This window comes from Antedon mediterranea, chromosome 8 (genome assembly GCF_964355755.1).
Source record: "Antedon mediterranea chromosome 8, ecAntMedi1.1, whole genome shotgun sequence".
In the NCBI taxonomy this organism is placed as follows: domain Eukaryota; kingdom Metazoa; phylum Echinodermata; class Crinoidea; order Comatulida; family Antedonidae; genus Antedon; species Antedon mediterranea.
In genome coordinates, this window is record NC_092677.1 from 5,220,142 (window position 1) to 5,246,497 (window position 26,356).

At 31.0% G+C, this 26,356-nt stretch overlaps 1 protein-coding gene across 1 annotated transcript; it reads left to right on the forward strand.

Moving 5' to 3' along the window:
* The first annotated feature begins 431 nt into the window (after positions 1-431).
* Positions 432-25,717, forward strand: LOC140057186 (uncharacterized). Its single transcript, XM_072102743.1, has 24 exons — positions 432-441; positions 1,235-1,564; positions 2,824-3,132; positions 3,339-3,563; positions 8,375-8,461; positions 8,663-8,923; positions 9,198-9,231; positions 9,741-9,903; positions 10,442-10,496; positions 12,031-12,049; positions 13,717-13,736; positions 14,116-14,247; positions 14,485-14,796; positions 15,067-15,393; positions 15,790-16,107; positions 16,914-17,228; positions 19,679-19,993; positions 20,602-20,635; positions 20,796-20,945; positions 21,192-21,379; positions 21,793-21,876; positions 22,252-22,349; positions 23,628-23,774; positions 24,069-25,717. Exons 1-24 carry the CDS (start codon positions 432-434, stop codon positions 24,369-24,371), a joined length of 4,236 nt encoding a protein of 1,411 aa, XP_071958844.1. The 3' UTR covers positions 24,372-25,717.
* The last annotated feature ends 639 nt before the right edge of the window (positions 25,718-26,356 follow it).

Consider the following 26,356-nt stretch of genomic DNA (forward strand, 5'->3'; position numbering starts at 1 on the left):
CAAACATTAGTATTTCAATGACAAAAGTTTAAGAATATTTAATTTTAACAATTAGACAGACCTACTTTACATACAGTACTTTCACAATGTGTCGAACATCACTATTAAACTTGTTAGGTCGTAAATTATAATATAAAACAACGAGCACCGCCGATAGCGTGCAATTGGCGTTTCATAGAAAATAACGTTATTCTGGCGGCAGCTCAACTTGGTGGCGGCTCAACTTGGCCTAATCCGTCTGTAGGCCTTGGCCCTAAGGCCCACCCTAGAGTGTAATATACTGTAGGCCTGCACTACGGTACTACAAAATTACTACAAGGGCTGGCCTATAGAAACGTGTAAACTGACTGATTTTTGCAGATTAATAATTCAATAAAACTGTTCTATTTCAGTGTTTTGTAGCTGTGTATTATTTTGTAATCTATTTTGGTATGGTAAATGGTAAGTTGATTGATCATGATTGTTATTTAAAATTTTTTTTTTTTTTAAATTTTTTTTTATGTAGAAAAAAATGTGTATTATCTATTTATCGTCACCGTCCTATACTGTACTAGTGTAAATAGGCATTTACAAAGAATTTTGTTTCAAAATTGCTTGAAACAAATAGTTTATAGTCAACTCTATTATACACAGTAGTTAAAAAACATCCGTTAGGCAAAAACAGCTTGATGTCCGACAACCATTTTTAATGGATATAATATCTAAATTACAGACTTCTAAGGCATTTTTTCTTCAGGTTACAGTACGCCATTTATTAGTATATTTTTGTATTAAAAATAAGTGCAATTTCCATGAACCTAGCATGGTGGGTCTGAGGTAAACACCCCATCACACCTCCAAATATTTATGATACTTTCCAAAACTGCGTGATTCGTGAACAGATTTCTACTAGAATGTAATTTACAATAAAAAAAAACAAATACCGGTAGCTAAATTAAGTAAAAACTCATTTTTCACAAGCATTTTTTCATTTATTTTCAAAAAGTAAAAATGACTTTGCATGCATAATAAGTTAAAACAGGCCAACAAAACCCAACTACAGTAATAATTAATAGTGGGTGTGCAAAATGAGCGCAGTTTGAATGAGCATTTTTTTTACTCTAAATCATAATTCTTTGCTGTTCCTAACTGTATTTTCACTCTAATTATTATTTAACATACCATGTACAGTAGGCAAGCCCATCAACCATCTAGAAGTGTATTGTTAAATAAACTCATGATTTGGTATTTTCAGAAGCTCATGGTCAGTTGGTGACAACTTCTGACCAGATAGCCAAGGAAGGTGATGCTGAAGTAGTGATAACTTGTGATTATTCACAATTTACTTCTACTGCACCACTTGCAGTACAATGGGATGAACTAGATGAAAATGGAACAAGCACTAACATTGTAAATTATCTGAAGATAGAAAATGGCCGTTTTAAATTAAACAAAACACATGAGAAAGCCGAATTGCTGATCTCACAGCCAATGCGATCTGATTCTAAACGAATATTTAAGTGCGAAGTACAAGAAAAATATTGGAATATTGAACCATCAAATCCAGCAACTCTAACTGTATATTGTGAGTTTAACAGGTTAAATTTATATACTCGTACATTAATGACACCTATGCTTGTTTATTAATTGGTTGATTTTTTGTCTTTTTATTTTAATGTTAATTTTAGTTCCATTCTAATAGAAAAATTATCTTCAATACTTCTATCCAACATAAGCATAGAGAGCATACTCTTCATTGCTTTGTTCCATTGCCAAAATCTAAAATCTTTTGCATACATTAATTATGAGGAAATACCTCGAATAAATTTTCTTTATACATTTCATTCAGCACATACATACTGAATGTGAGTATTTAGCTGGTGTTAGAATCAAACTAAATCACTGTTAAAGTCACTGTAACAAAATAATGTATTATTTTAACTTGGTTGAAAGTTAAATAGCCTGTGAAAAACACTATATTCAGTCGGCCAAAAACAGTACATGGCATTTTGTTACTGTATGATATCTTGCAAGGGTGAATATGTTTTTTGCACGTTAATTTATGTACAATGTTTTTCTCAGACTTAGGGCGCGTTTATACAACACACTATTACACGCATATTCAACACGCCTACGAGAAGTGTGTTGTATAACACCGAAGAGATTCCGTGTAATGAGATTTTAATTGCAAAAAAGGCTACTTGGCTGAATCCTAAAATGTTGTGGATTCCCGGTTGCTGTTGGAAGTGTCCTCAGGGTATTGTTTTGACCTCTCGTTAAATATAAGTATGTGCTGTGAAAATGTTGACCAAATCTAGTAGATAATTGTGCTTTTTTTGCATATTTTAACTGATTTAGCACTTAACATTAACGCTAATTAATGTTGGCATAATTTGGAAAAATGTAGCATAGTTTTATCCTAATTCTAAAACATTATTTTTTTTATTTCAAAAGCAGATTTAAAAAATCAATAACTGAATAAACTAAATTTTAAACGAAATCATCCATTTTATTAAAATCCTTAATAAACTAATATTAATTCATAATGCATGCGAGTATATATACATTACAACTTAGGATTATGGTATAAATAACACGGTATTACGATTTAATGTATAACTGCAAGGTTTTTGTGGGGTTGATCTTGGCCCGTGCAACACGCTAAAAATTAAAGAAGTGTTCAACAAGCACTGTCTATGAAGGTCAATCAGTGACCTTTACCTGTAGTAAATCTGCATAAAAGAATAAATATATACATACAATGATTTAACAACATTTATGATTTTTACTCTGGAAAATCTATTCTTAAAATACAATTTATATTTTCTTCCTTTTAATAATCAGACTTGGATCAACCACTTCTTGATGCCTCAGCAAGTACTGTCTATGAAGGTCAATCAGTGACCTTTACCTGTAGTATACCTGATGGTGATCCTATTCCTCACATTACTTGGTATATAGATGGACAGACAGTCAACACCAACAACCCTTCTAGATATGAGATTACCAATAACCGTACAGGGTCAATTCTTAAGATTAAATCAGTTACTGGAGAGGATGATTCAGGGAGATATACATGTAAAGCAGAAAGTGATCAGTTTAAAGGAGATGCTAAGACAAGTGTTGGAAAACAGTTGAATATAATTGTATATTGTATGTACAAAGTTAACTTTGGAGAATAAATCAATAATTTATCAATATTAAATCAATATTATTTTCATATGAATGATACACACATGCATTATGTGGTCAATATTACTACAAAAAATGGTTTTATGAAACATTGTTATCATATCTTTGTCTGCTATAAAACAATGATTCAATTAATGTAAAATTGTTTTAATTTATGCCTTTTTTAGATATTAATGTTACATATGAATATAAAAGTGGTTTAGCAACATGTACAGCAGAGGGCCATCCTAAGCCATCATCAGTATTGATATTACAAGATGGAGAAGTGGTTAAGGAAGGAAACAACACAGCAACCATAGAAATTAATGATGAGATATGTCAAACAAATCTTATATGTTATACAGAGAATGAAAAGCTAAATAAAACAATGACACTACAGAACTGTACAGAAGGTATACCAAATGTTTTACAGATAGTTTTAGATATTTACTTTAATGTTCCTCAATTTAAAAACTAAGACAATTTTAAGATCAAGGTCTCTGACCCATACCATCTTTTAAATTCGTCTGCAAATAAGCTTCCGTCTAGAGGTTCAAATGTAGATCTAAGTAATATTTTCCACTGATAAAATCTCATAACATTTGAGCTTGACATAATGTGTAATTCTATTGATTCAAATATTTGTGTTAAATCATCAAATGTTAATAAGGGTAGACCCTTGCAATCTAACATGGTTGACAACAGTTTAGTTGGTAATATGGTAGCGTCAATAGTATTAGATACTTTTAGTAGTTTAAGTAAGGAATGTTAGCAATATTATTACCAAGCTTCCTAACAAGACCAGTCCCTTAGATCCCATCCCTACATGGATATGAAAGAGTTGTGCTGACGTTTTATTGCTTGCCATTTCCAAAATTTCTTTGTCGGGCTGTAATTACACCTTTGATTAAGAAATCAAAATTAAACCCAGATGTTTTAAAGAATTATCGTCCAGTCTCTGAGGCTGTGTTCGGACGTAAAATCAGTTAAATGTGTAACATTACATGTGTAGTCAGTGATCGTTCGGACGATGAACAATTTACATGCGTAAACTAACCCAGCAGGGTCATATTTCATGCATCTCTTTACACTATTAAGGTCAAATTGCTCCTTATCTTGCCGTTAATCAGCTTGTGGTTTAAGGTGTAAGTGAAAAATCCACCTCATGAAACAGCAAGTTTATCTCAAAATTTACACAACACGCGACCATTGCACATGTAAATTTGTTCCGTCCAAACGGGCTCCAACCTTCCTACCTTAGGTAAGATTATAGAGTATCCAGCCATTTCCTGCTTTAAGAGACGCATTAAAGATAATAACCTTAATGAAACATATCACAGGCCCGTAGCCAGGGGGGGGGGGGGTTTATGGTTCGGGCGAATCCCCCCTTTACAGCGAACCCCCCTTAACCAACTGCGAACCCCCATCCCCGACTGCGAACCCCCATCCCCGACATGCCCAATACCTCACCCTCATCTCCAAAAATCCTCCAAATACGTGCCCCACAGTACAAAAAGTTGTTTGTAAATTGAAAAATTCGTAAACTTGTTCGTGAACCTTCTTCTCTGTATGAGCGTCAACTAGTGATACGTGTCTGTAAATTTCGAAAAGCTGCAAATGAATTGCCGATTTTAACCTGAAAAATAAATGTTTGGTCCCTGCATGTAACATGATATTGACGCGTCTCATAGCGAGCTGGCGCACGAACGATTCGTACAAAGGACACCGCCAGACAACTGCGTACCTATAATTGTTTAGATCACTGGCAGTCAGGCAGCATGCATAAAGTATATAGCCTTCCGACGTACATCAGTATTTATGTGTGACTATGAAGTATAATGTATCATAGAGGATTATAGTGAATATTAATATTTTACACTATAATATCTATGGTATCAAGTACTGACGTAGTTCACATTATGGCATCCGATTATTTTTTTCTAGACCACCAGCCGATACGTACTAAAATGTATCACTATCACCTATTTACATATTTATATTCCTCAACAAATTGCTGTAAATAAATATTATAGATAGAGCTAGCAAATAGTATTTGCCTTCACCCAGTGTGCTTTTTTCGGGGCTGCTCCTAGATATACGTTCGCATTGAACTTGAACGCAAAACAAAATACGGAGTAAATGATCAAACAATCGGCGGTTCCGCACAGAGCACGCGCATCTAACATACGGCAACAAATAGTTAACGTCATTTAAATTATCGACGTGTTTGAGGAGGAGGAAAAAAGTATGATCTTTTTGCTCATTGGTTATATAGCATGCTGCACGAAAGTGTCTTTTCCGGCCATCTAGGGGTGTCATTTAACAAAATTCGCTTCGCATCAGGCTGGGTGAGGGGGGGGGGGTTGACCCAAATATTTAGTGTCCGAACCCCCCCTTGACAGATCCTGGCTACGGCCCTGTATCAGTCGGCATATAATCGTTTCATAGTACGGAAACTGCTCTATTACGCATTAAAAGTGACATGTTAATGGAGCTTTATAAAGGGAGATCTATTTATTAGTTTTGCTAGATTTATCCTCTGCATTTGACACGATAGATCACAACATCAGTTGTGTGCAGAGGGAATTTGGCATTACTGGTTCTCTGCTTTAGATTGAGTAACTAGCTGAAATAACATCAGGACCGTTATAAAATAGTTTGTTTACTTGGTGAATACTCTACAAACCATGATTTGCAGTACGGTGTTCCTCATGAGTCCATTGTTGGACCTTTAATTTTCACTGTGTATGCTTAACCTATCGCTGCACTGGTTGCCTGTCTAGCAGAGAATTGAGTAAGATATTAGTGCATGTGTGTACAATTCTCTCCATGACCTGGACCCTGACTGTGTAATTTGATCTCAAAATACCACTTTGGTATAGGATATTACTGTCTTACCATTCCTAAAACTATGGTGGTCTTTTGGTGATAAGTCATTTTCTGTTCTGGGTCTCGATTGTGGAATTTCCTACCTGATTGGGTTCGTGAGGCTTCTATTATGTGCAATATTTTAGGAAACAACTTAAAAACACATCTTTTTCCAAAACTTTTGTAATTTTGTATATTTTTATAGTATTTTCAATGCCAGTTGTAATATTTTTGATTATATTTAAAATGATTGTATATAAGATTTATATTTTTGTACAGCGCTTTGGTCTCTGGGAAAAGCGCTATATAAACAAGAAAGCCACTCCGAGAGTGCATATACCTCCGCCTACCTCCTACATAAGATTTCTCAGGGCGGTAATATATATTTGTGTGTCTAATGCTGTGTGTGATTTAGGCTAATTTCACTACAAGCATTTTTATGCGAATTTGGTGTAATGGTTATGTATCCAGCCTTTCAACTAACAATAGTATCAATTGACTAACAATAGAACAGCAACGGCAAAAACAAACGGGTGAATTTTTAAAAAAAAATAAATTAAATCAAATCAAGTTTTAAAATTACAAATCACAAATTATAACTCTTACCTACAAAAAGGAAGTTTTTAAAAGTAGTTCTCGAGAAAATGTAATTTAAGTCCTATCTTTTAACACTAGCAGGTGTGAAAATTATACTAAAAAGTGGTCCAGAATTGGGACTGTGGTCCCAAAATTTAATGGAATGGTCATTGACCACATATCTCTCTGTATTTTCATTTGGTAAAGATCTTGAAGTTGTAATTACTTTTTGAGTAAATAATAAAATCAACCAAAAACACATTGGCTGACAATCAATTTGACTATTTTTTGCTTTAAATTACACTTTTTGAAGGTAAATAAATTTGTTTTGATTCAATTTTTGGTCAAAGTTATTATGTGAAAAGCCATATTAAAAAAAAAATTGTTTTAAGAATTATTTTTTTAGGAGGAGAATAATGGCTGTTGAATGTGTTTCACAGGCCTGGTTTGTCAGCCAAATTTGCAATGCTAATGGGTTTTTTTTATGATTACTGGTGCAACCAACTGGCATTAAAATACATAAGTTATAATATTCTATCAAATGTATTCTTGTTCAGGACTAGTAGTATCTAGGAATTTTCTTTCCCAACAATTTTTTGTGAACTTTCGTACTATATTATAACACTTTCAATTTCTAGTAGTATAGATGTGCTTTGTCACATGCTCCACTACTGTATTACTATTAGACATTTCCAATTTGAGAAAATTTAGGAGAATAACCTATAATATTAAACCTCACTAACAATAGTGAAGTACATTACTTACTGTAAAAGACATTACATTACATGATTCAATCATTTGTATTTGATGTTATGGGGTTTTACTTTTCTTTACTTTTTCATGGAATTTTCTTTTTTTTTCTTCCCCACCCCCTTTTTTTGTTTGTAGTTTTTTGCATTAAAACCATATTTCCTTGTTAAAAAACCTGTATTTCCTGACTTCCTTATTCAATTTCTTATGAGGTGAATTTACAACGGAACCTTTCACATTGTTTACAGTACATCATAGTAGGCCTAGTGTATTATTACCTCCGCCAAGGAGGTTATGTTTTCACCCTTGTGTGTTTGTGTGTGTGTCTGTGAACAGTCTGGAGGCCACAGTTTTTATCCGATTCTTACTAAATTTGGCCACAATTATCTATGCCTCAAAAGCTCGGACGAGTTCGAATTTGAGGGGAAAAGGTCATAGGTCAAGGTCACAACTAACAAAAAACTATTTTACTGCCTAGAGACCACAGTTTTTATCCAATTCTCACCAAACTTAGCCACAATGATCAATGACTCATCATATAATTGTGGTTAAATTTTGAAGGGTCAGGGTCAAAGATCAAGGTCCACAAAAAACAAAAACAAAAAAGAAATAAAAAAAATAATAATAATAAAAAAACCTCAGTGGGACTTGAACCAGCAATCTCAACTGTGAGAGGCTGGATACATAACCATTACACCAAACTCTCATCCACAACTTTGTAGTGTGCAGTTAGCCTATTTACACTTAGAACTAATAAATAAAAAATATATATATATATAGTTCCGGGGACATTTTATGAATGGGAATTTTACAGTAGGCGGAGGTTTATACTCTCTAGTTTACAGATATTAGGCACACACTAGTAAAATACTTTTAACCAGTGTTTCAAATCATATAGTATGTATCATATAGTACGGCAGTATGTAAATTTTTCCTTTTTTAAAATTCAAGCAATAGTTTACTTCCAAAGAAAGTTTCTTATACAATTTTAATGAATATGGTAATTGAAATGCATATCATAATTTATTAGGTATTTCAGAAGGTTTAGGATCATTCTACATCATCCTGATTGTTTTGGTTTGTGTTGCCTTGTTGCTATGGTTACTGCTTCTTGTTTGTAAGTAAATACTGTAGTAATTATTATTTTAATAAATTTACATCCATTTGTATTTAATTTTCTTTTTTAAGTACAAATTTATTTAATATATATTTATAATAATTTTCATAATATTACTTTATTATAATGTTGTTAATAAGTTTTTATGATCAAAAAATAAGAATAGGTGTAGAATTATACAAATTGTACTTTTTATTTTAGATTTTATTCTTTACAAGAATATTGAGTGGAGCAATACAGATATTGATACAGTGACAGTTGAAGGTGGTAAACCAGTTGAGATGAGTTGGAAATACCGTCCAAGTATTGCAAGGTTCAAGACAGTTGAAATAAGGAAAGACAACAAGGTGCTTGGTTCAAATCAAAAGCAATTCAGTAGTTGGAAAACAGTCTGTCAGTTTGCCTGTTATTGCTGTCTTTACTTTTGTGGATTCTTTTGTATTGAATACTGTAAGAAATCATGTAAGTTATTACATATTTTTTGTTTATCCTAAAGTATATTAATATTTTTCATACCATTTTATTTGGTTTTTTTTTCAAATCATCAGTTGAATAATTTAATTATTTTTTATTGTATTTTTTTGGACAATAAAATGATATGTAAATATTGATTTCTATATTCAATTTTCAATTTATTTATTCATTTTCTTTTTTACTAAAATGTTTTAGGTACTGACTGTATTTGTCCGTTTCAATATATTGTATTAATGCATTAACTCTTTGTTTTATTTCATAGTTGAATACAACAATAAAGATAAAAAGAAACACAGGTGAGTTTAGGTTTTTTAACCATTGTAACATGATGATAAGAAGTTGGGTAGCCGAGTGGTTAGGACACTTGACTGTCATACAGAGAGACCTGGGTTCAATTCCCGAAAACTCCCAGTCTACTCAGCGGTAAATGAGTACCTGGTTGAAAATACTAGAGAGGATAAGGCGGCGTGGAAAGAAACTGGCCACCCTACCACATAATGCAGAGGCTTAGTAAAATGAGCTCCTAACAGCTCATTCCTGTACGTTCAGAACTGAATACTGAACTTACCTAACATGATTACATACATTATTTTTACTTTTTAAAATTTTAATCAAAGTATGAAAAACTAGTCTCACAATAAATTTTATTTCAATTTATAATAAAAAAGCTGTTTATTATGAGTGACAATAGAGGAGTGAAGAGTATCAGATGATTGTGAATGAAAGAGAATGTCCTGATGGTACAGATGGAGGTCCTTCTTGTTGTAGTTTAATATTATTATCTTGTATTATCTTAACCCTACAGCAATGGTGATAGAAGTGGTGAAGAGAGTCGCATGAACGGCAGTGAAAGAGAAGAACCTGATGGTGCAGATGTTCCTCTTGTTGTAATCAAATCCAGTTCACCAAACCAGTCTGCAGAAACTGAAGACACTGCTGCACTTCCTAAATCTGGAGAAACATCAAAGGTTGGTACTATGAGAATAGTATCAACTAACTTGAAAAGACCATATATGAATAATCATCTATTGTATATCATATTGGTATATCTGTCGTATATAAATATCTACTGCCAAACCTTACTCTTAAAATGCTATGTCAATAATTAATTCTACCATTATTTTGTGGCATTAAATTATGTCTAGTTATTTTGTATGTTGATATACAGTATATTGAATTTTTTTCACTTTCCTACAAATTCTAAAATAGATAAATAAATATAGCATATGCTTACAACGTTATGCCTAGCTATCTTGCTATTTATTTAAATTTTCTGAATTTTCTATCAATCTCAAAATCATCTTATTTTACAACTGTCAAGGCAAGAAATTACCTACCACATGAAACAACCAACAATTAATAATGTTAGAAAAGAATTGAATTATTCTACGTATTTTACTGTCAATGTGTCATATTGAAAAAAAAAAATTAAATAATTGTGTCAAACATTACAGTATTTTAAAACATTCCTAAATGTAAAATCTGTTTCCTTTTTTTTATTCAAAGACAAATCCTGTTGATGAAGATAGTGAACTTTTAGCAGAACATCATGAAACATCTGGTGGGTATAAACTTTGCTATTTATTTATTTTCTTGATTACTTGTTTTAGCTTCAGGTGGAACATGAATAGTTTATTTTTTACTTATTATTCATTCCAAAAAGTCCTGTTTCAAAAGAGTTGAATGTACTCTTACTTCAATCAATCAATCAATCAACTTAATTATTTTTTTTTGGCTTAAGGGAGTAGTTAATAGGGGGCCAAACTCAATCAAGCAAACTATTCTGTCTCAGAAATTAAATCATTGTATTGTTGAAATTGCTAATGAAGTACAGGTTTATTTATTTTTTTATTTTTTAGAAGTATTAATATTACAATATCTATGTTTGTTCTATCTTTATTTAAGGAGGACCCTTCAACATCGGTCATACAGTAAGAATCTTTGTTTAAAAACTTTAAAAGCGCAGTAGCATGCACAAAAAAATGTTTGAATATTGTTATAGCTAAGTTATGCAATCACAATTTCTATGACAATAATTGTGTAGAGATATGCATCAATTCTGAAGCATTTATAGAAAATATAATCTGTGTCTATCTAGATTCCAGTATTAAAATTAAGTTTTTTTTAAACATGTGAATATAATAATCCAAGCAATGTTGATTCAAGTGGTTATGGGCTGAGTGTAAGGCCGGTGTGCCGCAAAATAAAATATGTTCTTCATTGGTAAGAATTAGTCTTCTTGGACTGGATGTCCTGTTTACAAACCTGGTTTGTGAGAACCCAGTGCATCCCAGTAGTGGTTACCCCATTGTACTTGGCCATCTACCCCTGTTTCACTTGTACACAATTTAGCCCAGTTACGCTGCAAGCTGGTATTTAGCACTTAGAGGTTTCATGACATCAGGCGCTTTATTAGTCCAGGATATTATTAAAATTTATTAAAAAGTCTCCCCAACCAAGATTTGAACCCGGACTACTGGGGCTTTTATGGTATTGTTCAAACCCCATTGGATAGCGACTCTTTCACTCTTGGTGTGGTACAGCCGAACAGCACTAGTCCTTAAATTGTACTCACCAGAGATCAAATTGATATTCCCTCATCTTTCAGTATTTTAAAGCAGGAACAATTTTTCCATTTTTGTTCTATATAATTTTTGAGATCATGCTAATGTGTTTTCTCTTAATTTTCAGCTTTTTACTTTTAAACCTATTTATGTTGTGCAAGCTGGCTATAGTGATTCATACAGATGAACTAATATTGAATTTGTATTATTATATAGTCTGTTTTAATCATTTGTTTGTGATCAACACTTTCATGAAAACATTTACAGTAGTACTCTTTATGGTTCTATATTTTCTAAAGGTTGTTGATTGATTGATTGAACAAAAATGTAACGTTGGTATAGAAGAAGTATAAACATAAATTAATATATTTTTATTTATAAATTAAGATTACGTATGTATTAGGTATAGTTAAAACAAAGACAATGACCGCTCAAACTCCCAACTGTACAGTATAGTTTTGTTTTTTGCTATATACCATCATCACAGCTGTATTCTTTAAGTGTTGTATTATTTTTTATTTCATGTTCTAGCTAAAGACTTGAATGAAAGGTAATGTTTTCGGTATTTGATATTTATTTATTGGGATTCTTTTATGATAAAGATACACTTCCAGGAAAGCTTTTTTTTGTTCATATTTACCCATTTTTATTCAAAATTACACAAAATTAACCTTTCACTAACATATTCAACTTCATTCATTATATGAAGTACTTCATGCTATGACCAATGATTTACCACAGCCATTTCTATTTCTTTCACTGATTTAAAACCTATCTGCTAGTTACAGTATGTACAACACATCTACATTCATGCAAAGCTAGTGAAATGCTTATAGTTTTTTTGCTATATGAGAATTGCCAAAACCTTACCTTTTATAATTTACAAGCCATGAACAATGGAGGATTTCAGATTCTTCAGATCAGCAAAAAACAAAATAACATAATGTGAATAGGATTCCTTATGCTTAATTCATGCATGCTTTTTTACAAAACATTTGATGAGCGAATGTTGAAGAACAGCCAGTGAGCAATCTATTTTTTTTCTTCTTTGGCAAACAATTGTGTTTAGCTTTTTTGTTGTTTTTGTTTTTTGTGGCAATTTATCTTTATCGGTTTTATGGTTTGCCAGGCTAATTTGGTAGTTTACCTTTTTCCTTTCATTATCTGCTGTCCCTACTGTACTATAATAATTTACATACTTTGCATACATCATTTTGGTTGCTTTATTTACCATAGATTATATACTGTCCTTCATTGCCTGCCTGTGTTCACCTGTTTTGTTCGTACCTTGGTTGCAGTCTTCTACAAAATACACTTAAATACATAGATATGTAGTATATATTCTTGCCATTCACTTCTCGCTGCATCTGGCCATTTATATTATTTATAATATGACTATATTGACCATATTCAGTATCATGTATCATATACATAACCTTACCAGATTATTTCTTCAATAATTTGCCATTATTTGTATCTGTAATATTTGATTAAAAACTCATTACCATAAATTACATTGAATATTATTTTATACATTATATTACATTTTTTTTTTATAACTTCAATTGGGTATTTTTAGCTTTGTGCATCTTTATTTTTTGAGTATTTTAAACACAAGCTTGCTTTTATCGTTTATGAATGGGGAGAATGTTTCTTGTACCACATATTATACTAAATAGATAATGTTTAAAATATTAACTGTGTGTTTTGTAGAAAATAAATACTTAAATTTTATGTTTCACTTTATTCAATTTAACTTTTGTATGATTTCATCCATTAATTAAAGGAAACAATTTACATAGAGGAAAGTTGTTGAACGTGTATGTCAAAAGATCAGCTTATAGATTTTATTGTAATTTGCATAATAAAAATGCAATTTTGTTATATGAATTTACCACAACTTTTGATTATTAATTGATTAGTTGATTGATTGATAGTAGTCAAATTAGAATTTGTTTTGAAAAAAAAAGAGTTATATAGATCACATCACTACTTTCACTGTAAGTCCATATCTGGAATGCTACACAATTTTTTTTTTCATAAAATGTTAATATGGTACTAATATATTTATTATAAATTATTTATAATTATTACAAATATAAATAAATTACATTGTAGAGGGAAAGACCAATGAACTCTGATCATTTCAGCACCATTTGTAAATCCTATATTCTTTCTTAATTTTTTATAATATATGTATATTTTTTTGTTTTACAGATCTAAAACTTCTTACTCAAGTAAGTAACATGTTTTTTTTTGTGCAATTTTGTTTAACTATGTACAATAATTTATTTATCTTCTTCCTAGGACATTTATTTACATAACACATTTGCCCAAGGTATATTATTATTAAATACAAAACATTAGATGCAAAATGAATTATTTGTTTTTTAGAAAAAAAACTGTTAAAGTAATATTTCTGGAAGCCATTAAATTAATGAATTTAGTTTTAGAAGGAAAATTATAAAATGTCAGTGGTAAATGTAGTGATGCATTAGACAATGCCCATGGACAATGCACATTTTTATTTATTTTTACTTTCACAATTAAAAGTTGTAAAATAAAGAAATTAAATTTTAGATGATTTCATTTAATGTTATTTTGTGTGTTTTTAAGTGTCTACTAGTGGTAGAGGAAGAATTAGCCTAACGGTTTCAAATCCTGTGAGATATGATTCAGGAGAGTACAACTGCAGCATAGAGGACAATAGACAGCAGTATCCAGGTGTAAACAATTTATTTTTTTATTGTAAGTTTTATTTTCTATTTAAATTAAATCATTTATTAAGATGCTTAATTTTCAAATTTAAAATACTGTATCACTTCGGTAACTGTATATGTTGCTGAGTAGAATGTTTACACATATTTTAGGAAACAGAATAGGCCTACCTCATTTATTTCTTTATCGATAGAATTTGTTATATAATTTTAAATGATTGCATTCATTTGATTGATATTTGTACTATATTTAAATTTTTATATGAAGGGATTGAGATGATAGATCCCAAGTACTCGGCAGAACAAGGTATCAGTAATTTTGAAATGAAGTGCAGATATGAACCAGCAGATATGCCATTAACAGGTTACAAGTGGAAGAAGATTAAGGAAGATGGCACAACAGAGATTGAGGATTGTTCTAAAGATTCTAGATTTGAAGTAACAAGTGACCAATATAACATTCTGTCTTTGAAGATAAAGAAAGTAATACTTGGTAATGCTGGCAAGTATCAATGTGAAGTGAAGCCAATTGATGGAGACAAAATACTGAAAGATACTACACAGCTAACAGTTAAAAGATGTAATTTTTTTTACAATTTACCTTAGCCTCTGCCCAATTGTTGTGTGATTTAGTTTTTCTTCTTAAAATGTGAAGAACAACACATTTTTAAATAATCAATCACTGTGTAGAAGACTTTGCATGTGGGTGTCTCAGTCCACCTCCACACAAGGCAGTAAAACTGATCATTTTGTTAATCAATAGACAATTTTTTAGAATATTTATTTTGATTAATCAACTTTATGATAAGCAATTGCTTTACAGAATTATTATCTCTGTCTCTTTTCATAGATGCCATCAAAATTGATATTCCTGATGTTATTACTAATGAAAGTGTGAATGTTAAATTGTTCTTAAATCTAACATATGTTGATGATACTGCTAAAATATCCAATGTCAAGTGGTATAAGCAGGGTAAAGGTGAAACAAAGATGCTGCTGACATCATTACAACCACCATATTCAACACCAGGCTGTCAAAGCGCATATGAGGACAAGAGTAAGGTGTACCTTAAGATCAACAATGTTGAATCGAAAGATGCAGGAAAATACGCATGCGAAGTGCAAGTTGAAGGAAGACAGAAAATATACAGTTGTTTTGGGAGGTTAGAAGTTAAAGGTAATTTACTAGAATATTATGCCTATAGACTCCCGTAAAATGAATCAATTAGGCTGCTATAGAATGATAAAACTTACACTTCAATAATAACCAATAACCATTTGATATGGTGGGTCTAAAATCAACTTGGTTGGGCAGGTTTGTCCACCATGTGCCCTTTTTTTATGGCCAACGGGTGTCCCAAAGATTACACAATATGGCCAGTGAGCATTTGTGTCATTTTGTTTGTGGATGTCGTTAATGAATTATCTATTAATTTTTTATGGGGATGAAAGGTTTTTTTTTTATAGGAAAATTACCTGTTTATTTTTTTGTTTGAAACACATCCTTTGTTGACCATCTTTTATATGTTGAGATATTGTACACTATAATTTTCAGGTTTTTTTCTTATTACAGTTTTAACAATGGAAACGAGTGAATTGCACTGTGTCGTAGGAGGAACTGCTACAATTCCTTTTTATGTGTCACCAATACATAAACAAAATAAAGAATTTATCTTTTATAAATTTGAACTTGATAAATGGAAGAAAATTGCTGATAATAGACATACAATTATTAGCAGATTTAAAGTTAAATATAGTGAGGAAACGCTGACAGGTTTCCTTGAAATTTCTAAAGTTAAATCTTCTGATGCTGGTGACTACCGTTGCCAATGTGTGATAGAAGGAAAGGATGTTTACTCTACAACAAGCAGGTTGAAAGTTATCAAAGGCTGTAAGTATACAATATTAGGCCTAAAAATATATTTGTTAAAAGAGGAAAGGGAGTGTAAATTAAGTTACAGCCCCTCATGAAATGTCATAAAATAACAATAACAAATAATTCATCAGTTCAGTCTGTCGTTCTATGCACTCATGGGTAAGAGTGATGCAGCAATTGCAACCAACGTGTTTGGCGTTTCAGAATCTCAATGTCAGACGCATTACTGAAAATTTCTAATTATGCAATACTTTATAGACCTAATATTATTCTGGCCCTTGATTTTCTATTCTTCCTATGTGTGTGTGTTTTAATAGAAGTGGTTCCAAGGGAGTTATAATAAAGAATTAACATCGCTTGGCTTCATCTTGTCTTTAAATATTATTTCCAAAGTAACGCAAAGTATGAAATCTTTATTTCTGTACTAAAGAAACCAGAATGAGTATCCCTATATTTCCAAAATTCATAATCAGAAATTCAAAATATTATATACTATATCTTTATTGTTAGTTTGGTTAATTTATAGAACTAGCAGTGCTAAGTTTGTTGAAATGCTGTATTTTAAATAATTAAATACAACCGTGATACTGCGTGCAAGATGTACGGTACAAACAAAAATTATTGCCTGATAAACTTTTTTTTTGTCTGACAATAATATTAATCAATATATTTTAATCGCCAATAAGAAATACACATTCAAATATTACTTTTATATCAAGATATTTGTTTGTTTTATTTTTTTTTCTGATGAAATGGTACTGTTGTATATTATTATTGTGATAGTAATTTCATCCAAAATATACTATTTTTACTTTTACTAGATATGAAACTCAATGATTGTCTTGTGATAAACGGGGAAAAGGCAGTTTTAACTTGCAAGTATGGACTTGAGAATCAAGTGAAATATGTCAATTGGTATAAGAAGACAGGGGATGAATCTCAACAGAAGAAGATAGAGAAAGTACCAGAAAGATGTAAAGTAACTCATAATAGCCTTAATCAAACAAGCCTAGAGTTCCCGGAAGTGACATTGGCTGATGATGGGGAGTACATATGTGAACTTACAACTGCTACAGAAATAACCAAAAGCAAACTTTCAGAAATACATAGATCATCTGCACACTTGCATGTACAGTGTAAGTAAATTGTGTATTAAGCTGGTTATTTATCAATCAAATTGTGTAAAGGTAGTACAGTAGTTTGAAGAAATATCGTTTTACCTAATAATAGTGTAATAAGATAAGATAAGATAAGATAAGATAACTTTTATTGATCCTCAAAAAGGAAATTCATTGCTCGTCATAATAACAAAGAAAACACTATAAAAACAATAGCATAAAACCATTCATATAAAAACATCTAAAAAATTACAATATAAAATTATCTTCTTGACTTCCTGTTGTACTGGATGATACCGGAGGGAATAAAGGATTTAGCAAATCGATTTGTTTTCACACTGAGGAGCCTCAATCTACCACTTGGATTAAGTTGGTCTATGATCACTTTGTGGAGAGGATGAGAGGCATCCGACTCAATGCGTTCGAAATCTTTCTGGAGGTGTTCTAGGTGCACATCGGTAAAGGAAGGCAGTTCCAGACCAATCATTTTACCAGCCCGACGGATGAAAGTTTCAAGGCGTCCTTTATTCCCTCCGGTAACATTACCAGCCCAACAGGAGAGGCAATACGTCCAAACACTACATATAACGGATCTATAGAACGAAAGTAACATCAAATCACAGGAGTTAAATTTATATAAAGTTCTCATACAATACATTCTGGGACTTAATTTTTTGCTGATGAAGTCTATATGGTCTCCCCAACTCAGTTTATCATTGAAAACAATTCCTAGATACTTGTACTGGTCAACAATTTCAATTTCTTTACCTTTGATAGTGATTGGTTGAAAATTAAATTTATGTTTAGTCCTAAAATCAATGATCATCTCCTTTGTTTTTGATGCATTTATTTGGAGATAATTATCGTCACAAAATTTAACAAATCTTTGTATTTCGCTACGATAATTTTCATCATTGTTTGAAACTATGAGACCAATAGTACTAGTGTCATCAGCGAATTTAACAACGGGGCAAAGCTCATCATTTAAAGATCTGTAATCCGCCGTATACAAGGAATATAATTTAGGTGCGTTGACAGTACCCTGAGGAACACCGGTGTCAGAGGTTACGATTTCTGACTTAACACCATTAATATTAACAAATTGTTTTCTATCACAAATGAAATTTAAAACTAAACGAACAATCGGACGGGGAAACTCCATATTCAACATTTTGTCTGCTAAGATATGGGGTTGTATGGTATTAAACGCAGATTGAAAATCAAAATACATAATACGTGCCGAGTGGCCTTTCTTTACATTAACTAGATGTGAATACAATTTATGTAATTTAAAATAAATCGCATCACTGGTACTACGGAGTGATCGGTAAGCAAATTGCAACGGGTCTAACACTTTTTCAGCATAAGGTTGCATAATTTTTAAAATAATACGTTCCAATATTTTCATCGCGACAGACGTGAGTGCAACGGGTCTCAAATCATTCATGCTGTTAATCTTAGGTTTCTTAGGTACCGGTATTATGCATGAAAGTTTCCAAATATCCGGGAACGCATGATAAGAAAGACACATATTGAAAATAAATGTAAATATGCCATCAAGGTGAGGAGAGCAGACCTTAAGTACTCGTGGTAGGATTCTATCCGGCCCAGCAGCCTTCGATGAATTGAGTTTCATGAATTCGTTATGTACATCAGAAATGCTTATACTAAATTTGGGATCATCTTCAGTCACCCGACACAAGCTAAATAGAGCCTCTCTTTCTTTTTTAAAATCATGAACATTAAAACGGTTATAAAATTCATTTAACTCATTAACATATTGCACAGTAACATTCGGAATCGAGGTGGGTGTATTACCACCGTTTGTGTAACCACTCATAAGTTTCATACCCTGCCAAACTTGTTTCATATTATTAGACCTGAAGTTATGTTCAACTTTTTTCCTATAAATGTTCTTCTGTTTCATTATTTCAGATTTAATCTCTCTAGTCAATATTTTCATACGATTAGAGTCGCCCATCTTAAAGGCTTTACGTTTCTCACACAACAGTAATTTAACGCCTTTCGTGATCCATGGCTTGTTGTTAGGGTAGATTTTCACTTTTTTAACTGGAACGCATTTATCAATACAAAAGTTTATGTACGAGCTCACTGCATAAGTAATACTATTCAAATCTTCATCCTCCGTAAAAATATCCCAATCGGTAGATTCAAATTCCGCTATCAGGGCTTCCTCGGCTTCAGGAGACCATTTACGTACATTAATAATTTTTGGTTGGCATGTCTTATTTAACGGGCGATATTTAGGACTGATTGGCTTTTCTCTATGCTTTGGTAATATACAGTACTGTATATTCAATTTTCTTAAATACCCAAACAATGGTAGGCCTACAGGCACTATTTTGTTTGGATATTCCATAATATATATTGTCATATGATTTCAAACGGTTAATAAATTCATTAATATATGTTTATATTGTAAACTGATTTCATCAAAATACCTTTAGATATGAAAATGAGTGATTGCCTTGCAACACATGGTGATAAAGCTGTGTTAACTTGCAAGTATGGAAGTGAGAAACCAGTAAAAGCTGTCAATTGGTACAAGAAGACTGGTGATCAAGACATAATGATATTTACTTCTGATAAGTCTCAAGAGAAAAAGATAAAAAATGTGCCAGAAAGATGTAAAGCAAATTTTAAGGAAACTGAAACAAGCTTAGAGTTTGAGAAAGTGTCATTGACCAATGCTGGAGAGTACATGTGTAAAGTGAAGGAAGAACTTCCATCACATACAGCATCAGCACACTTGCATGTACAGTGTAAGTTGCTTTCTACATATTTCTTGTCTACATGAAAATTGATATTATAATACAATTGATTGACTTGAGGAATATAGTTAAAAATACCCATTTTGGTCTAAAGGCAATATGATACCTGTCAGATGAATTACTGTAATTGTGGGGTATTGTTTGATAAATTAAATGTTGTTTCCAACTTTGATGTACTGTACTGTATAATCCACAATTAATTGTAAAGACTTGAAAAAAGTTATCAACCTCCAGATCACTAACCCGGAACTCATACCTTTCGCTCACATAGCTTACACATAATATAATCATTGTTTATGAGTTATAACAATAATTTTCTTTATTCAAGTAGGGAGTTGTAATTACAATTTAATAATGATTTTTGAGATGTTTTCAAGAGGGGGTCGAACATGATTTAATTCCATGTTTCAAGGAAATACATACATTATTTTATTAGATTAAATTGTTATTCAATTAATGTTGAAGGCTAGGCTGATGCAACATTTGGTACTCCCTTTTGACTGGTGGAGCAGGAAAATTCAGAACTGGGTTAGTATTGGAATTCATAACAAATTATGACACCTAGCTTGTCATTAATTTCCATTCCCTTATTTTTATAGGCGATGTGTTTACTGAACAAGTTAAAACACACAGGTAAATTGATTTCCATTCAAAAAAATTATTTTCTAGTCTATTTTATTTTTGAAAGTCAACATCTAGGTTTGAATTTGACTTTAAAATAACTTCTTAATTTAAGAGAATTATCTTGAAATTGTACTAAAATTTATACATCTCTACATTTTTCTCCTTTTAGACACCCTGCAGTAGTCTTTATAAATTCTCATTTTATCATCTTTTGTGAGGAAAATAACTCAGATGTGATAATGAGAAGAGGAAAATTGAAAGGCAAGAGTTTGATTGAATGGGAAGAAACACAAATCATTTTAAATGAAAAGGAAACAAGGTAATTAGTATTGTGTTGACCGACATTGGCAAACATTGTTTGCTGGTCATTATATTTCATACATTTAAGAAATCAATTATTAAGTTTCATTTGCTATGTTATTACCAATGACATTAATATCTAAGAACATTTGTAAATTTTATTTAGAAACAACTACGGTACAAAAGATGTCTCCAAAAAGTGGACAATATTGATTCTAAAAATGTGAAACATTTTTTTTAATAATTCTACAAATTTACTATACAGTTTTCAGAATCTAGTACCAATTGTGACAGATAAGAAAAATGGAAAAATGATTCTAATGTGTGTTAGACAAAATAACAACACAAAAGAGAGGAAGATAATAAGGATGAAATCTGATGATAATGGAGAGAATTGGAAAGAACCAGAAGATGTACAATTGGATTTGAAAGGCTTACCCATAGATTTTATAAGTTAGTATAAATTTGTATTGAAGTTGATATTAAATATCTGAGCTGTACATCGTGGTTTTGAATATTAGTAATATTCAAAACCATGATTTGTGCCTCTATGTAGGTAAATTTTTTATACTTTTCTAATTTCAGTACTATTATTATTTAGATTATAAACCCATTTACTGATACCATACACAAGAAGCAACAATTGAAACAACCAGTTTTTCACAAATGTTTTATGTACTTACCAAAATACTGATTTGTTATAGGGGTTTTGTGTATGTTTTTTAAATAACATTGTATAAAGAAAATGTTTAATTTTATCTATCTTGTTGCTTGTTGAACAATTTTAATATATATTTTTTTTACTTTATGTAGTAAACAGTATAAATGTTTGCAATTATATGAAATATGTATAAATTGTTTTTCAGGCCTTGGTCATGGTGTATGCTTACATTCAGGAAAATTGGTTGTTGCAGGAGTATGGATGCTAAAGGATAATGAAAGCATAGAAAGTAATTTAATTAAATAATCTTATAAATTAAGGAGGTCCCCAAATATTTATTATGTACATTGGTGATCGTTGTTGAACTGTATAATTCCTTAAATGATTATATTTGTTTTAGATATGTCAAAGATCTTTAAACTCCTCCAGTCTGCTCGCTTGAATTGTGTCATCTGTGAACCATGCATTAATTCTTAATTTGAATTCAATAATAACTCATCACAATGACCCAAGAACAGCAGTTGATCTAAACATTTGTTTCTGTTTATAAAGTCCAGTACTATATCAACCTGCATGGAGAGATAATAGTTAACACAAATGTTGCTGAGGTTTTCATGTTTATGGTTTGCCTTTTTTTTATTGGAAATTGTTGTTTATTTTTCAGAAAAACTGTGTGTGATGACAAGTACTGATGATGGTGACACCTGGGATATTGTAACAGCTGTTAAACCACAAGATGCTACTTTAGGAGAACACACACAAGTAAGAAACTTGGAAATGCCTAGGGTTTCATTTCTAATGATCATGCCATTTTGTCATATACAGTAATATGTGTGGTGTTCCACAGGGATCCATCCTTGGTCCGCTTTTATTTCTGTTATTTATTAATGATTTAAATTATATTAGTGATTGTGCTGAAATTGTTATGTTTGCAGATGATACAAGTTTATTTATTAATCATAAGGACATCTACCAAGCTATTATTTTAATGAATCAAGAACTTACTAAAATTGCAAACTGGTTAAAATCAAATAAGCTTTCGTTAAATATTAAAAAAACCAAATTTATTATTTTTCGTTCAGTTAATAAACTAATCCCCCCCAACATTCCTAAATTATATTACGGCATCAGCGAAATTGAAAGAACTAAAGCAACAACATTTCTTGGCATTTTTATTGACGAATACTTATCTTTTATTTCTCATATTAATACAATTTCATTAAAACTATCAAGAGTGGTCGGTGTCCTCAATAAACTCAAACATGCCTTGCCTTCCTCCGTTTTACTATTAATTTATAAATCACTCTTTTTGCCACATTTAATTTATGGTATAACCGTTTGGGGTTTTACTTCAAAAATTAATTTAAACCGTATTTATATTTTGCAAAAAAGAGCTTTAAGATCAGTTTATAATGTTCATTACCTCCACCATTCTGCTCCTCTTTTTGTCTTATCTAATACACTTAATATTTACGACTTACTTACAAAAAATGTTGCTTTATTTATGTTTAAATTCAAACATAATCAACTGCCCAGAATTTTTGATACTTATTTTCAAACTTTTAGTTCAGTTCATAATTATAATACCAGAAATAAATTTGATTATGCTTATGATTGTTTTAATACGGAGGTTGGCAAGCATGATATAACTTTTCAAGGACCAAAAATTTGGAATTCTTTACCAGATGAAATTAAAATTATTAATTTTATATCTTCATTTAAGTTCAAACTACATGAATACCTTGTTTCTACTATTATTATTTAAGTTGATCATATATCTGTCTTAAGTCAAATAATAACTGCATTTGTTAAGTTAAATGTCTTTTTATGTTCATTATCATATATTATATTTATTTCTTACCTTACCTTACTTTTAATTATGTTGCCAGGACCCCACATTTTAAAGCTTAAGCTTCCTGTGGGGTACCCCTTTTTCTCATTTATTATCTATTATTTTTAGAAAATGTTAACTGTTTTTTTGTGTTTTTATTTGAGAAATAAAAATTATTGATTGATTGATTGATATGATTTGTTTATTAGGTTGTTGAATATGCAAATGATGATGTTTACATCAGTTGTTCATTGGAGGAATGTAAACAGCGTTTCCATGTATACAGTGAAGAAGGATTTAAAGCGTTTGATGTCAAGACTGAGGATGCACAATTAGAGGCAAATCCAGAGTGCCAGGTATACTCTACAATCTTGTTCTATTCTACCTAAGTTATTGCGTTCTACTGCATTTATTAGCGTGTGGACGACAGGTATATAGTATCACACGGTTTGCCTTGTGTGTAATTTAACATCGTTTTTATGCTGAAGTGGGAAATTAGTATTATAGAGGATACGCGAAACAAACATACCCCATAGTTATTTGAACATTATTTAAAGGATTTTTAAATTGCAATACTTGCAATTATTTGCTTTAACATTTATATGATGATAATATAATGTTATGTTATTTTGAATTATATTATTATCTAGGGTGGTATTGTACGCTTAACAACAAAGACTAATAAGTTCTACCAAGTAGCAGTGACAAGTCATGGAAACGAGACAAACAAGGAGCTTACACTTTACTTAAGTAAAGATGGTTGTAAAACCTGGTGTCAGTTTAACACACTAGGTGCAGTGAATGCAGAAGAATCTGACCTAGCTTACTACAGTGTAAAAGAAGGAGAAGAACAAGCAAAAGGAATAGTGTGTGTTTACAGTTATGGTTCAGAAACAAAGGGGTATAATATTGGAATGCAGTTGATTCCTAACAAAGAAATTATGTTAATGTAATTATGAATTAAGCTAATTTACATTGCTACACTCGGTTGATGGTTTAATAATTCTGATGTTTTATATATAATAATATGTTGCGCTTGTTATTTTTACTTTCACTTTTTCTATGTTTTTGCTTATACAATTTTAAAACACCAACTCAGTTGGAAATTGGCTGAATCATTTGGCAGAATACATAAGAATCGCAACATAAATTTTAAAAGATAAATTTACAGTTACATTACCTTTACAAAACCTTTATACACAATAAATTTGAATAAACATAATAATACCTTGATTTGGACAGTAAAATAAAATATTTTAAAGTAAAAGATTAAACAAAAAATTATTGTGTATGCAAAATACCAATTGTACGTGGTTCAGTGCAACAGAATAGCATATAAGATGATAGAAAATGTTTCACATTAAACACACCAATTAATATCTTGGATAGTATTAGATATTTATAGAATATCCCACATTACTATACGTCTTTTGCATTTTAGCCCAAATTTAACAAGAGCCAAATTGGTTTCTTTTATAGTTTTATAGCGCTGAATCTTCTAAGTATCGTTTTATTAAATCTATTAGTAAATAAGGTAGGATATACTAATAGACCATACAATCTGTATAATAAAGTTGCTTAGGTGATTGAATCAGGAATACTAATTAAATACTCGGACGTTTATAAAATAATATAGTTGTTAAAAGTCATAAAAAATATATGGGTGCATACTATGACATTTCTGATAGTACTGTTATTTTAGACTTTAGATCTACTACTTTTAAAACATTGCAACAAATTTAATTCTAAATAATACTAGTTTTGAAGTTTTACTGTTATTTTAGAAAAATTAGATATAATATTTTTAAAAGATTTTACCAAAAACTGGATAGAAAAAAAGTACTTAAATGAAAAAATGTAATTTAACACAAAAAATACTTAAATGACTGCCGGACAGTGGTATTTTTGTGTGTTTTTATATAAAGTGAAATAATTATTTTTTTAGAGTTTCCTCTGCTTGTCATACGCATTAACTGTATGTATTTAAAACAATCTTTCAAGTTCTTTATTATTGCAGTAATATAGACATTGTTTTATTTGAAATCAGCAATGTATAAAACATTTAAATCAATATACTATTGTAAAATTAGCAAACTATGATGTTATCGTTGTTTATAGTATTTAATAATATGTATAAAATTAAATGTGTTTCCTGCCTGCAAGTGGTGGATGGTAAATCATGTCCACAGTGGTTACAAACTGCAGGTAAATATAATATGTAAGGCCTATATACAGTAGTAGGATATATGGTGGATAATTTTTTCTATAGCATGATAAAAATAAAACTCTGAAGTCGAATAAAAATACTACAAACGTAAAATTCAAGTTTATTACCTATATTATAGTCATCTGATAACATTATTTACCACACTGTTTATTTTTCATAGTTTTTTAAAAATGGCTCTCAATACAACTTTTTTGTGTACAAAAGAATAGAGATTTACTGTGTAATTTGAACTATCCCCCACTGATAAGAAAGTGCTTATTTTCAAAACGCTCGTGTAACACAAATAAAATCCCAAACATTATGAAACATAGGGGAAACTATAGATCAATATTTATTGGAATGTATGATCAATAGAAATGTTTTGCCCGCACCTGACCTTTACCATATCGTATCAAAGCAGGGAGTTGTAACTCCCTGATCAAAGTATCTTCGATAATGGTACACACTATTAACGAAACTTAACTATTGCTATTGTATTGTTTGCATAATATTATTGTTTTCGTGTGACTCTCGTAAACAGTAAAAACTTTCTATTAGTTTACAGGTTTCTACAATTTTCTCTACCGATTTGCAAACATCTTTATTTGGAAATAAGAAATATTTCCTCTACGATTATTACATGATATATGTAATGTAATTGGCAGATCTAAAAACATTTCTCTGCATGTAAATCATCTATAGGCCTACCTAATTACTATGGCCAATTGATGT

Coding starts and splice junctions, on each gene's coding strand:
- LOC140057186 (XM_072102743.1), top strand. Junction 13,737..14,115: donor ATCTAAAACTTCTTACTCAA/GTAAGTAACATG, acceptor TGTGTTTTTAAG/TGTCTACTAGTGGTAGAGGA. Junction 20,946..21,191: donor TTAAATGAAAAGGAAACAAG/GTAATTAGTATT, acceptor TTTACTATACAG/TTTTCAGAATCTAGTACCAA.